General features: G+C 37.8%; 2 protein-coding genes across 5 annotated transcripts in view; both read right to left on the reverse strand.

Moving 5' to 3' along the window:
* The window catches only part of LOC127953272 (transmembrane protease serine 9-like), a 32,948-nt gene that overhangs the window by 17,272 nt on the left and 3,150 nt on the right, over positions 1–12,526 (reverse strand). The gene's annotated exons all lie outside the window — the stretch shown is intronic.
* Positions 7,302–12,526, reverse strand: part of LOC127953273 (transmembrane protease serine 9-like) — a 35,780-nt gene continuing 30,555 nt past the window's right edge. The window contains exons 5-10 of one of the 2 annotated variants that reach the window (XM_052552293.1): positions 12,323–12,468; positions 11,573–11,852; positions 9,952–10,123; positions 9,612–9,868; positions 9,408–9,505; positions 7,302–8,269 (exon numbers count right to left, since the gene is read on the reverse strand). In XM_052552293.1, coding sequence (XP_052408253.1) covers positions 7,961–8,269; positions 9,408–9,505; positions 9,612–9,868; positions 9,952–10,123; positions 11,573–11,852; positions 12,323–12,468 — 1,262 coding nt within the window. In that variant the 3' untranslated portion in view covers positions 7,302–7,960. The remainder of the gene's footprint in view (positions 8,270–9,407; positions 9,506–9,611; positions 9,869–9,951; positions 10,124–11,572; positions 11,853–12,322; positions 12,469–12,526) is intronic. The other variant, XM_052552292.1, reaches the window with a different exon arrangement.

A 12,526-nucleotide genomic window follows, 5' to 3' on the forward strand; every position in this document is an offset into this window, starting at 1 on the left:
CCCCTCCCTCTTTCACTTAGACTCTTTCCCTCCTCCTCTCCTATTTTGCACTCACCTTTCCTCTGTTGTTAATCTCCTTCAGCTGCTCCTCATTGCGCTACTCTTTGCACTTGGCTTCCCGAACCTGTTTCCCCTTCTCCTTTGATTAACACTCCTACTTCTTCTCCTCTCCTCCCTACCTGCCTCGACAGATTATTCCTCTAAGACTCGCTAACGCTGTATGTCTTGTCCCCTGTTGTTGTCTTAGTACTAGTCCTGTCTGTCTGGGGTGCCGGAGCTGTCCACCGTACTGATACCGCCTGGGCGGCCGGTGGTTTTTTGCTTTCTCCTTTTTGAACGAGTCAAGTTTTTGGTTCCAGTTTTTCCCTTTGGGACTCATTTTGTTTTTTTACAAGTATTTTCAAGCTCCTGTGCTTCATTCATTAAAGACTGTATCTGCTCCGCGAATTGCTCTCTCTGGTCCTCTTTCCACATAACAATCTAAGTCTTTTCTACATTGTTCTGCCTTGCCGGTATCTGACTCTGTCTGAAAATTCTCAATAAAGCTGCAAATGGATTTAATGCCTTCTGATGTGTCACAACAGAAGACTTCGCCACATAGCTATGCAGCGGCGAACATGCAACTATCTACGGAAATCTCTGCTCAGGCGTCTCAGCTCTCCCTTCACCAACACCAGTTAAACCAGCTCACCACACTAACCGAGGATCTGGTCAGAGCATTGCAAGGCTGAATAAAGTGCTTCATTCTTTTTTCTGAGGAAATCCATTTCTCAAATCCTCAACCACATCACATCTTTTTGGGGTGAATTATGTCTTATTCCTCTCATCGCAAAGCAAACAGTAAAATAAAATCTTAAAGAACAGTCTGGCTGCTTTTTCTTCTGTGTGGGCGTATTCAAGCCATGCGCTTCAGTTTGAATCTGAATAGCGCGTTTAGCGTGGGGGCGTGGTCACATTAGATATAATGAAGGGAGACATGAAAAACAGACATCGCGTTGTTTTCATATGGATTACTTTATCACAGAATATTTGTTTTTGGCAGCACTCACTTAGTTTAAAAGTAGACATGTCAGGCTTTCTATAGATATCTCATGCAATTGGGATACACTCACCTCACACCTGAAGAACAAGAATGCCTTATGAAGAATAAACTGTGTCTGTATTGTGGTCAGTCGGGTCACCTGAAAATTTCCTGCCCAGTGCAACCATCATCCAGTACCAGAACAGTGAGTGTGAAGACTTGCATTACAACATCCATATCAAGCATAAACTTACCTGTTAAAATCCTTGATGTCTTGTCTTTTTTATTTTGTTTGTAGTTCTAGTTATTTAAACTTAGCTTTTTCCAATCGTTATCCTTTTATTTTCATAAGAAAAAAGAGTACCTTTTTTTCTCGTATTTTATTACTTTTGTTTTTCCTTTTCGTTTTGTTTTCTCCCTAGGTATAGGTTTGCAAGTTTACTTTTGATCGATCTATCTCATGTCTCTCCTGTTGTATTGTCTTTGTGTGTCTGTTGTGTTGGTTCCTGCCCTGCTTCCTGAGTCCTCCCTGGTTGCTGGTTCTTCTGACCTGACAGACATTTAGGTGCTTCAATAGTTCCCATCAACAGGGTCAAGCCTGTGGTTCCTTGAGTTGCAACCAGATCTCCTTTTTCCACAGAGTCTGGAGCTGCCTCCTTCTGACCAGCCTTTTCTCCTATCGTGTGCCCTGCCCTATTGTGTGGACTCTCTACCCTCATCTGTTTGTGTTCTCATTCTTGTTAATACACTGTTTTCCCTGTTAATTCTGCATCTGGGTACTCCCTTGCCAAACTTTGTAAATTGCTAGGAGCGTCAGTTAGCTTGTCTTCGGGTTATCATCCCCAAAGTAACGGACAATCTGAGCGAGCCAACCAAGATTTAGAGAGGACGTTGCGATGTGAGTTCCATCAAACCAGCACTTCTTTCCTAGGGTTCTTTATCAGTCAGGGTGAGTAGCCATGGAGAAGAAAAAAAGTCAAGGCAGTGTTGGATTGGCCAGACCCTCAGACAGTGAAGGAGTTACAATATGTCCAGGGGTTTGCTTCTACAGATGATTTATTAGGAACTTCAGTTCAGTCGCCACCCCTCTGACTGACATGACTAAATGACATACAAACAGACTGAGTTGGGCCCCAGAGTCTTGCCTAACCATCGACGAAGTAAAGACTCGGTTCACCACTGCCCTGATCCTCCAACATCCAGACCCAGAACACCCATTCATTGTGGAGGTCGATACTTCAATGCCATGGTTCACCAGCCAAGATGTACCCATGTGCTACTTTCTCTCACAAACTGACAGCCACCGAACTAAATTATAAAACAAATACATACATAAAAACAAGAAATACTACAAAACTATGTATATATAGATATACACATATATACACATATACACATACACACACATACATACATACATAATCATACACAATTATAACAACAATTAAAAATGTATACAATTTTGATTTGTCTTTAGCCACAGCTTAATCCTGGAAGTGAACTTTTTGAAGTCAAATATGGCCTTAATATCAGACGGTAATGCATTGCATAGCCTACAGCTCTTAACAGAAAAGACAGTCTGTGCAAAGCTTGTCCTACAGTATGGCATTGTACAGTTATGATTTGAACTAGTTCTAGTAACTCTTTGGTTGTTCTGTATTTCAATAAATTTACTAAGAGGCTCAGGTGCTAAATTATTAATACACTTGAAGATTAATTTTAGGAAACATAAATTACTAAAACTTTCAAAGCTTAATATTTTATATTTCTCCAGTATGTAACAGTGATGATAGCGGATTGGCTTTTTATCCATAATTTTTATTGCTCGATTGTAAAGTGAACCAATGTGTTTTTAGTTGCAGACGGAGCTGCTTGCCCCCAAACTGTCATGCAGTATGAAATATGTGAAAACACCATTAGCATGCATGTACAGTAGGGCTGCCTGATTTGGTATATAGTGTCTGATTAATTTAAAACAGTTGAGATTTCTTTGTATTGTTTTAGAGATTTTCTTGATATGTTTAGTAAAATTAAGTTGAGGATCTATAACCAATCAAAGGTATGTGAATTCTGTTACAGATTGAATTGCCTATGCCACTACAACCTTGGTATCACATTAGCATTGACTTCATCACCGACTTGCCCAATTCCCAGGGTAACACCACCACACTCACAATCATAGATTGATTCTTCAAAGCAGGCCATCTAATCCCTTTGCCCAAGCTCCCCACAGACCCGCCAAATTACTCTGCAACCAAGCATTCCACATCTATGGTCTACCTGAACACATTGTGTTGGATCGAGGATCCCAATTCACCTCCAAAGTTTGGTATGCCTTCTTTCATCATCTTAATATTAATGTCAGTCTTACATAAGGTAACCACCCTCAATCCAATGGGCAAATTGAACGTCTGAACCAGGAGGTGATCCGATTCCTCAGGTAATACTTTCAGCAACATCAAGCAGACTGGAGTAGATATTTATTCTTGGCAGAATACACACAAAACTCACTTGTAAAACCAGCATGACCCCGTTCAAATGCATTCTGGGTTTTCAACCACCATTGTTTCCCTGGTCTGGCGAACCCACCGACCAACCCTAAGTCACGGACTGGTTGCAATACAGCGAGGAGATCTGGGATCGAGCTCATTCTCATCTATTTCATGCTGTCAGATGACAGGATCAGCAAGCCAATTGACATTGATGTCTCTGTCCCGAGTACACCCCGGACCAATGGGTATGGCTTTCAACCAAAGATCTCTGCCTCTGACTACCATGTAAAAAGCTCAGCCCCTGGTGTGTGGGTCCCTTCAAAATGTCTAGACCAATAACTCCAGTATAATTATGTTCAGAACTGCCTTCTAATTATCGCATCTCTCCTACTTTCCATGTTTCACTACCAGTGTTTGGAATAACGGCGTTTAAAGAACGGCATTAGGTAACGACGTTATTTTTTCAGTAACGGGGTAATTTAACTAATTACTTTTCCCGTCGTTACAATGCCATTAAGATTACTGAACGTTAAATGCAGTGGGTTACTATCCATGATTTAATAAACTATGCAATCCGAACACACCCCTGGCTCACAGCGAGCGAGCAGGTGGGTTAATAACGAGATAAGAATATGATTGGCTAAGGCAGAGTCATGTGTTTCATGGTAGCCAATCAGAGCCAGTGTTTTTACACACATGCCGGCACACATGCAGGCACACGCGCCAGCAGCGCCAAACACACACAAACAAACACACATCCAACAGCTACACGAAGTTGCAGAGCAGTTGCAGAAATGGCGAGTCAGGAGCAATCCGATGAAAAGTTGGCATTTTCAAGGTGGAGATATAAGCACTACTTCAAATTCATTGTGGTCAAAGGCAAGAACGTGGATGTAATGTGTACATGTAATGTGTGACACATGCATCTACAAAGCTAGTGGCCAAAAACACTTTGATAATACTTGAAGTGCAAGATAAACTGTATGTTGACGTGCAATAAATATCGAAAGTTATGTAGGAACACCTGTCTGTTCTACTCATTTCAACTGACTTGTGAAAACTGCTTAAAAAAATAGTTATATCAGTTACTAGCTCAGTTACTTTTTGGAACAAGTAGTGAGTAACTATAACGAATTACTTTTTTAAAGTAACGTTCCCAACAGTGTTCACTACTGTAAGGTCCAGGCACTCGGCCCAAGGAAGGTATCCGGTGCTGGATGAAGGTTTCCTACGTGTTCAGTCTTTCAGCGCGTAGAGTAATTCAATTTAGGTTAAACTCAAATCTGACTCCATTTTCTTATCTAATCTGACTCCATTTTGGTATGACCTCGAATTTAGGTTGAAAGGCAAATTGGTTCTTTGTTGGTGTCTAATTATAATTGTTATTCTTCTGACATTTGATTATTCTCATTTAACTCTTTACTTTATTTAACTCATTCATTCGGGTGCTCATGTTGCTAACAAGGATACAACGTAATCTACTAGTCAATAATTACAGAGTAAAACAGAATAGAATCAAAATGTAACAATTTATTAATAGTCAGGTAGATATGTATTTTGCCAATTACATATCCAATTGAAACACATCAAATCATATCAATACAAAACATCAAATTCTCAAAGATGAATCTACAAGTAAAATATGCATACCTGACCTTAGAAAATAGTATGATAGTATAGTATAGTATAGATAGTATAGTATTAATAGTATAGTATGAAGTGAAGAGACACACAACACACTAAGGGCTTTCTGGCTACAGAAATCGCCCTGATCCTCTTGCTGCAATCGTTTAAATACCTCAGACCAAGACAAACATCCCCCGAGATGGAGACAGGAACTAACAATTGGAATTTGCATTAACTCAGGTCCCAAGCCTGGGTGGTTTTACAACTCAATGGGAATAGCGGGTAATTTACATGGAGGACCCTAGGTAAGGGCACTCCCATCACAGTAATCAAGATATCTCTTGACTCTTCAGATCTGTATTATCTTCTAATCTACTTTTGTAAGATTGAGACCATTGTACCAGTTGCACTGAGACATTTCCAATGGTACTAGACATGAATGTTTGTTCACTTGCATTGACATTTTCATGTAATCATTTTGAGCAGACTAAGTAGAAGGAAGAATGGGTGAAGGGATTTAAAATGAAACAAATGGCCAGAAGGGGAGGAGGTCTCCTGCTCCTCCACTCTGTGGGGTATCTCGAAGATGCCTGTGTATGTTTGTATTATCTGTTTCTCAGGAGATCAAAGTATCTCAGGTTCTTTCGTCCTTACACTACTGAAACCTTCTGGTGGTCCGAGAGGAGAGCTGGGGAGGGAATCAGGCCACAACTATCCTAGTTGACGGTGAGAAGGCATATCAAGTGCACGAGTTGCTGGATTCCAGGCACAGGGGCGATACCCTTCAGTATTTGGTCGATTGGGAGGGGTATGGCCCTGAGGAATGATCCTGGGTCAGCTCTAAGGATGTCCTTGACCCCACTCTCACGTAAGAGTTTCACAGGTCGCATCCAGAGAACCCAACCTCATGGAAGACCCTGGTGTCACCCACTTCCTAGCATCAGGAGCCGCTTGCAGGGGAGGTGCCCTGTTACAGAGGAGGTTCCCGTACCACCTCCTCCTCACTGCCAGAGGGAACTGTCCCCTGGATATTAACGAACTCTGTTTCAGACTCCATTTCCCATCCTCTTTCATACCTGGGTCTGATCACTCACACCACACCTGACTACAAATCACACCTCATCACTCTCCACACCTCCATCTCATTTACATGCCCCCCCTCGGATTGCCTTCTATGAACTCTGTCTGTCTGCCGCCTGCCCTGATCTCTCGTCTAGTTATGGTTCTATCTAAGCCTTGTCTCCAATGTTCTGCCTTGCCGATATCTGACTCCATATTTTCTGACTATTCTCAATAAAGCTGCAAATGGATCTAACACCTTCTGATGTGTCACAACAGTAACGCACATGATATCTGTAACAGCATATAATGGCTATTAAAAAATTACTAATTATATATAATTTTATTTCAAATAAAGGGAAATTAAAAGTGAATTTAATCCAAGCAGCTCTAAAAGATCTTAGAATAGTTCTGCATTCTTCTGAAGGCACTTTGCCTGTGTTTGCGGTGTTGCTTTGACCATTTAAACATGTTCAGTTTAGTGAAGTGTCTCTGGAAATATCAACAGTGATTGATCAGCCTTTTAGCAACAGTAGATCAAACAATCATTGTAAAAAATAAATAAATAAATAACTTTCATTATGTCGAGATCACAAGAAAATTAAGCTGTTATAACGAGAAAACAACTCTCGTTATGTTAAGGTCACAAGAAAATTAAGTTGTTATAACAAGAAAACAGCTTATGTCAAGATCACAAGAAAATTAAGTCGTTATAATGAGAAAACAAGAAGGGAAAAAAATAATAATGCATGGCCGTATGTCTGGAAACAGGATTCTTTTGCTTTGAATATTGATTGGCATGTTGCTCGACCTTTTTTTTAATTATTGATAACTCAAATCGAGTATGGCATTGTATATATAGTTCTGTTCTGTGAATTGTCACTTTTTTTTAGATAGAGACAGTGACATAAAACCTACACTGACAATCCATTAATGTTCATGATTTTTAAAATCCTGCTTAACCAAGCAAGCCTGTTCCTTTCAAGCCTTCCCTGTCTGTACTTGGGACTTTGAGTGTGTGTGTGTGTGTGTGTATTATTATTATTATTATTATTATTTTACTCAATTTGTTCTTTTAATCATACTTTTTTTTACAACAAAGTATACACTTACTTTTCACAGTCTTAAAACATTGTGTTGAAAAGAGTTACTTCATTCATTAGAATTAATATGATAACAACTTCCGAAAATATCATAAACGAGATAAAAGATAAATAGACATGAAAAAAAAAAACAGAAAATAGTTTCACATTATGAAAAACTCATCAATTTTATAAACAATAATAAAAGGGATATATTCTATTCTTTAATATATTTAACTTACAGTAATGTCCAAAATGTGGTACAGTTTGAGGTACTCATTAGTTAAGCTACGGTAGAGAAAATTATTAGAACTGAACCACTCAAATGGGAAATTTCCATAAAGTGCCAAGCTGAATAACAACTACATGCTGCAACTGCTACGGTGTAAATATAAGTAAACCACAGGGTTACAAACATTATTTGCTATGCACTTGTTACCAGGAGTGTAAAGTCATACGGTGTAAGTGTGCAGTGTAAGAACAACAGGCAGCAGCTTCATGGTCTGAGAGAACAATAGAGATCTTAAATGTTCACACTTGTGTAGTAAAAATGAATTATGTGCCCCACAAAAGCTTTTTATGTTGTATGATTATGTAATCAGTCATAGGAAGCACATTGAAGACATCTATTATGTTTGTGAATACATACACATTCAAAATGAATAAATCTACTCAAAGACTCAGCCTTGATGAAAGATTTTAAGAGCTGTAAGTGCAGGTAAGAGGACTGAAACAGTGAAACAGAAGGGAGATGATGTTTGTGAGCCACTAGAGGGTCCTAGGGTTGAGTTGTTTGCTGCGCTTGTAGGGAAGGAACCCACAACAGATGTCAGGAATGAGGCAAAGCTGGAGGTTTTAGTGAAGACCTGGACATCTTGAGCGCGAGCAGAGCGGGATGCAGTGCTGTTGGTCAGTGTTGGTATGGTCAAAACAGCAGCATGGATCCACGACTGACCCAGCTTACACATCAGCGGACCGCCCTGATCACCCTGAGAGAGAAAGAGACAACTCTTTACTGAATGGTAGAAAATCATATTATTTGTCACGTTAAGTCTTTGTAGACAAATATTATAATTTTAAAGAAAAGAGTTTTGGTATATGGAAAATATCAGTGTTCTTACAGTATAATTTGACAAGAACGTACACTAATGTTTAAAAGTTTACTTAAAGCCTTTATGTATAATGCATTATAAAGGGTTATTAAAGGGTGTAATGCATTATAACTATTCATAATGTGCATTGTACATTATATCTCATTGTAAATAACTTTAACCAAAATTATAATGCATAGTGTAACAGTAAATTGATAAGTGTTATAATCTATTTACTGTGATTACAATTATTCAATACTGTACAATGTATTATAATGTGCATTACTAGACATAATTAATTCAATAAAATTACTTTTAGAATAGATTACACATAAAGGCTAAAGTAAAGTGTTTCTGTTAAATGTTATATTCTCAATAAGAAAGAAAACATTAAACATCTTAAAAATATCTTAAAATTCCCCAAAAGTTTTAATGAAGAGTTCATTTGTAAAAAAATGTATCCCAACCAACCTGCAGTTGGGTTATTTTGATTAAGTAAAATAACTAAAAAATAACTAACACAATAAAATGATATAAAAACATGATTTCTGAAAAAAAAAAAAAAAAACGGAGTTATCTGTTTTTACAAATAAATTCTTCAAATGGTTGTATACATTATTTTAAAATACTTTAGGGTAAGGTTCCATTCATTTAAAATTTTTTTTTTTTATTCAATATGAACAATTTTAGTTTCAGCATCTATTAATGTTACTCATAAATATGCTGTGTTAATTGTTAATTCATTTGTTCATAATGCATCAGATAATGTTCATTTATACAACTTGAAATTTATTAGAAGTATATAAAGAAATGAACATTAAGCTAGCTTGATAAATGCTCTAAAAGTAGTTTTAGTTAATGCTACCTAATGGATTTAGTACTAATATTGAATGAAACCGTATTGTAAATATACAGTACTTCCTTCCCAGAAGCCTTGGTTTACTAGTATTTAAGAATTACTTTTATTATTTGTAAGTACTTTTATTACAATAAATAATGCAAAATGTTGTTTTGTATTTAAACAGAAGGAACTTGCCTGCTGTAAGTTCAAGGAACTTGTACAAATACTGTTGTCTGAGGATGAGTTTCCACAACTCACAACAGAGGTCTGGTACTCCTGAAGAGTTTGAATCACTATAAAACGAAGAAGACAAATTCAAATTAAGAAGAAACATTTAATAATTATTAAACATCGTATAAACCTCTTTAGCAGTTAACATAGTGTTTAAAGCATTCACACCTCCTCCTGCTCCTGAGCCCCATCCTGCCACCCAGCACTGAGTGTTAGCGCTGAAGGTATTGCCTCCCATGTCCACACATATAGGCTGAATGAAATTTGTGAGGTTTGGTGCGACAGCCAGCTGCAAGACTGCAACATTGTCACCTGTACCATTGCTGAGTGTGAGATTGGCCACTTTTATAGAGACTTCATTGGGGTTGGAGCCGTTCTGATTCAGACGGCCCAGGATCACGGTCCAGTCAGAGGCATTGGTGGATCTGAACAAAATAGGACTCTGTTGAATCAGATAATTATGATTTCTCATCACATGTTTTTGTTTATGGTGTTTTAGTGGCATTACCTGGTAAAGCAGCTGGCAGAGCTCATGACAAAGCGTTGAGCAATCAGTGTTCCTCCACAAACATGACTGCCGTTAAACTGCAGGCTTGCCATCCAAGGCCAAACACCGGAAGAGGCGAGGGAGCTGTTTCCTCCAACGCGGGTGTTCAGCGTGGCGCTTCCACACACTACAGCTACAGTAACAAAGAGAAAAGGAATGAATGGCGATTATAAGTGAAATATTTAGTTTTCATACACTGAAACAAATTATTTTAATTTGCTAGTAAATTACAAAAATAATAACAAATAAACAGCAAATAACATTAAAATAATATTGAAACGGTATGTTCTTGTAAAGGGTACTCCAATAATGTTATTTTTTTTTACAGTTGACAGCTTAGTCTTAAAAAGCAACAACAAATAAAATATATATATATTAAAATGTATATATTTTTAAAAATGACTTCATTGTCATTGTCAGTGTTCCTGTAGCTCAATTATTAGAGCGTTGCGCTATCAAACGCAAGGTTAGGGTTTTCGATTCCTCTGGAACACATGATAGGTAAAAATTGATAGCCTGAATGCACTGTAAGTTGCTTTGGATAAAAGCGTCTGCTAAATGCATACATTTAAATGTAATTGTGTATGCTTAGGCTACACAATCACAGTCCATTAGCATACGTCACAGAACAGGTTTTCTGGTCATTGTTCGAATAAGCAGGATATTCAAGTTCTTTTTCTGCTTTTATATTGTTGATTAGATGACAGATAATGAGCTTGAGAACAAGAAGGGCTTTAGATTACAAAAATGGATATCATGTACTCTTTTCGGGCCTCCACTCTATTTGAAATGAGAAAAGAATTACAACAGCTGTTTATGAACACTGTTTATCGACTTCAAGATTTAAAAAACTCATGGTGTACACTTCAGTCTGTTCACGTTTAATTCAGTATGTGTCTTGCCATTTCTTAGTGATTAATTGTGACATTTACTAGCAAATTCTGAGTGAAAATTGTTACTCTGCCAATTTTTTTTTTTACACTCTTTTTAATAGTACTACAGGCAGCACACAGTGAGTGTATTTTAGCATTGTTTGTTATGGATCTAGTAGATGGTCATGGAAGATATGGAAATAGTGACGTGTGATGTCAGACTTAACAAGTTCCTAAATGTAACATTTAGAAACTAAATTACTTTTTTAATTGATAAATTAATAGCTAAAAAAAAAGGCCTCATGATTCAGAGGGGAAGTCAATTAAGGGCTTTTAAAGATAGAGTCTGACTCAAGTTACAAGCCTGATGGTTTTTGCATGAGTTGATTTGACTGACTCTGTAAAAAGAAACAGTTCATAAGATTCATTTATGTTCACTGATGTGCTTAGGAAACACTGTGGCAGGCTCTAACTGTTGCCAATGTCAAATGCATAAAAAAAAAAAATACTTCTTTCTACTTTCTTTCTCCTAGATTGAAATTGACACTAGGAATTTTCTTCACCAGTAATATTGCTGCGTGTTTATTAAAGTAAAAGCAGCATTTCCTTTTGAAATCAAGAACACATTTAAGTTCTAGGACATGTAGCTAATGGACAACGTCTATGGATGGTTTATATTGGGAATGTTATTGGACTTGAAGGAGTCTTACGTGCAACGGTTGTAGTTGTTGTAGTGGCGACAGTGGTTGTGGGAATGGCAGGCACACCAGTACAGCTAATTGCCAGATCACCATCGGTACCATTGGAGGTGAATGTAACAAAGCCCGGCTGGCTGGTGGTGATCTTCTCATTGATCCAGCTCTGGTACTTAGACACTCGGGCATACACACCAGGAAATTTAGCTAAAGCACAATCTCTGCCGAAGCTCACAACTCCAGACTGGACCCAGATTGAGCTCTGCTTGCTGACCATAGGACCACCAGAGTCACCCTGTAGGATGAAGAACAGGTTAGTGACATAACCTACATATTCCGGTTGTACTTCACAGGTGTAATATATAATATGAAAGAATAGTAGAAAGATCACATTCAATTATTTAATTTCAAAATTTTTGTCTTTATATCACACTGCTTCCCACACATAAATAGCTGTTTTATGAAAACAAAAATAAGCTTCATATTTGAGATCCCTTGTCATTAAAAAGTTAAAAACTCACCACTCCTTGATTGTGGTACAATGTGAGGGAAATTTTCTTAACTAGTACAAATGCATTAAATGCATTAAACAGATCCTTCACTATATTTTACTAATGTATATGCTATGCAGTGTTTTGAAAATGGCTCACTAGGTTGAAATCGAAGTTTATGAGACAATTCCTTATTATTGCTATTTTCACTAAAGAATATTTGCAGCCCAATAAAACTATGAAATGACCAAAATGGATGTTCAGGAGTTGTTACCTGACAAGAGTCTTTCCCTCCTTCTATTAGTCCGGCACATATCATGTTGTCAGTGATTGTTGAGACTCCATAAAGACACTTACACTGCCTGTTTCCAACAACAGGCACTTGCACTTCCTGTAGATTTTGCGGTGAGGGCAGGGCAACTGTGAAAAGCATTAAATTATCAAATGTGCATCAGCACTGCAATAATATTGTCAATCA

This window comes from Carassius gibelio, chromosome B3, assembly GCF_023724105.1.
Source record: "Carassius gibelio isolate Cgi1373 ecotype wild population from Czech Republic chromosome B3, carGib1.2-hapl.c, whole genome shotgun sequence".
NCBI lineage: Eukaryota > Metazoa > Chordata > Actinopteri > Cypriniformes > Cyprinidae > Carassius > Carassius gibelio.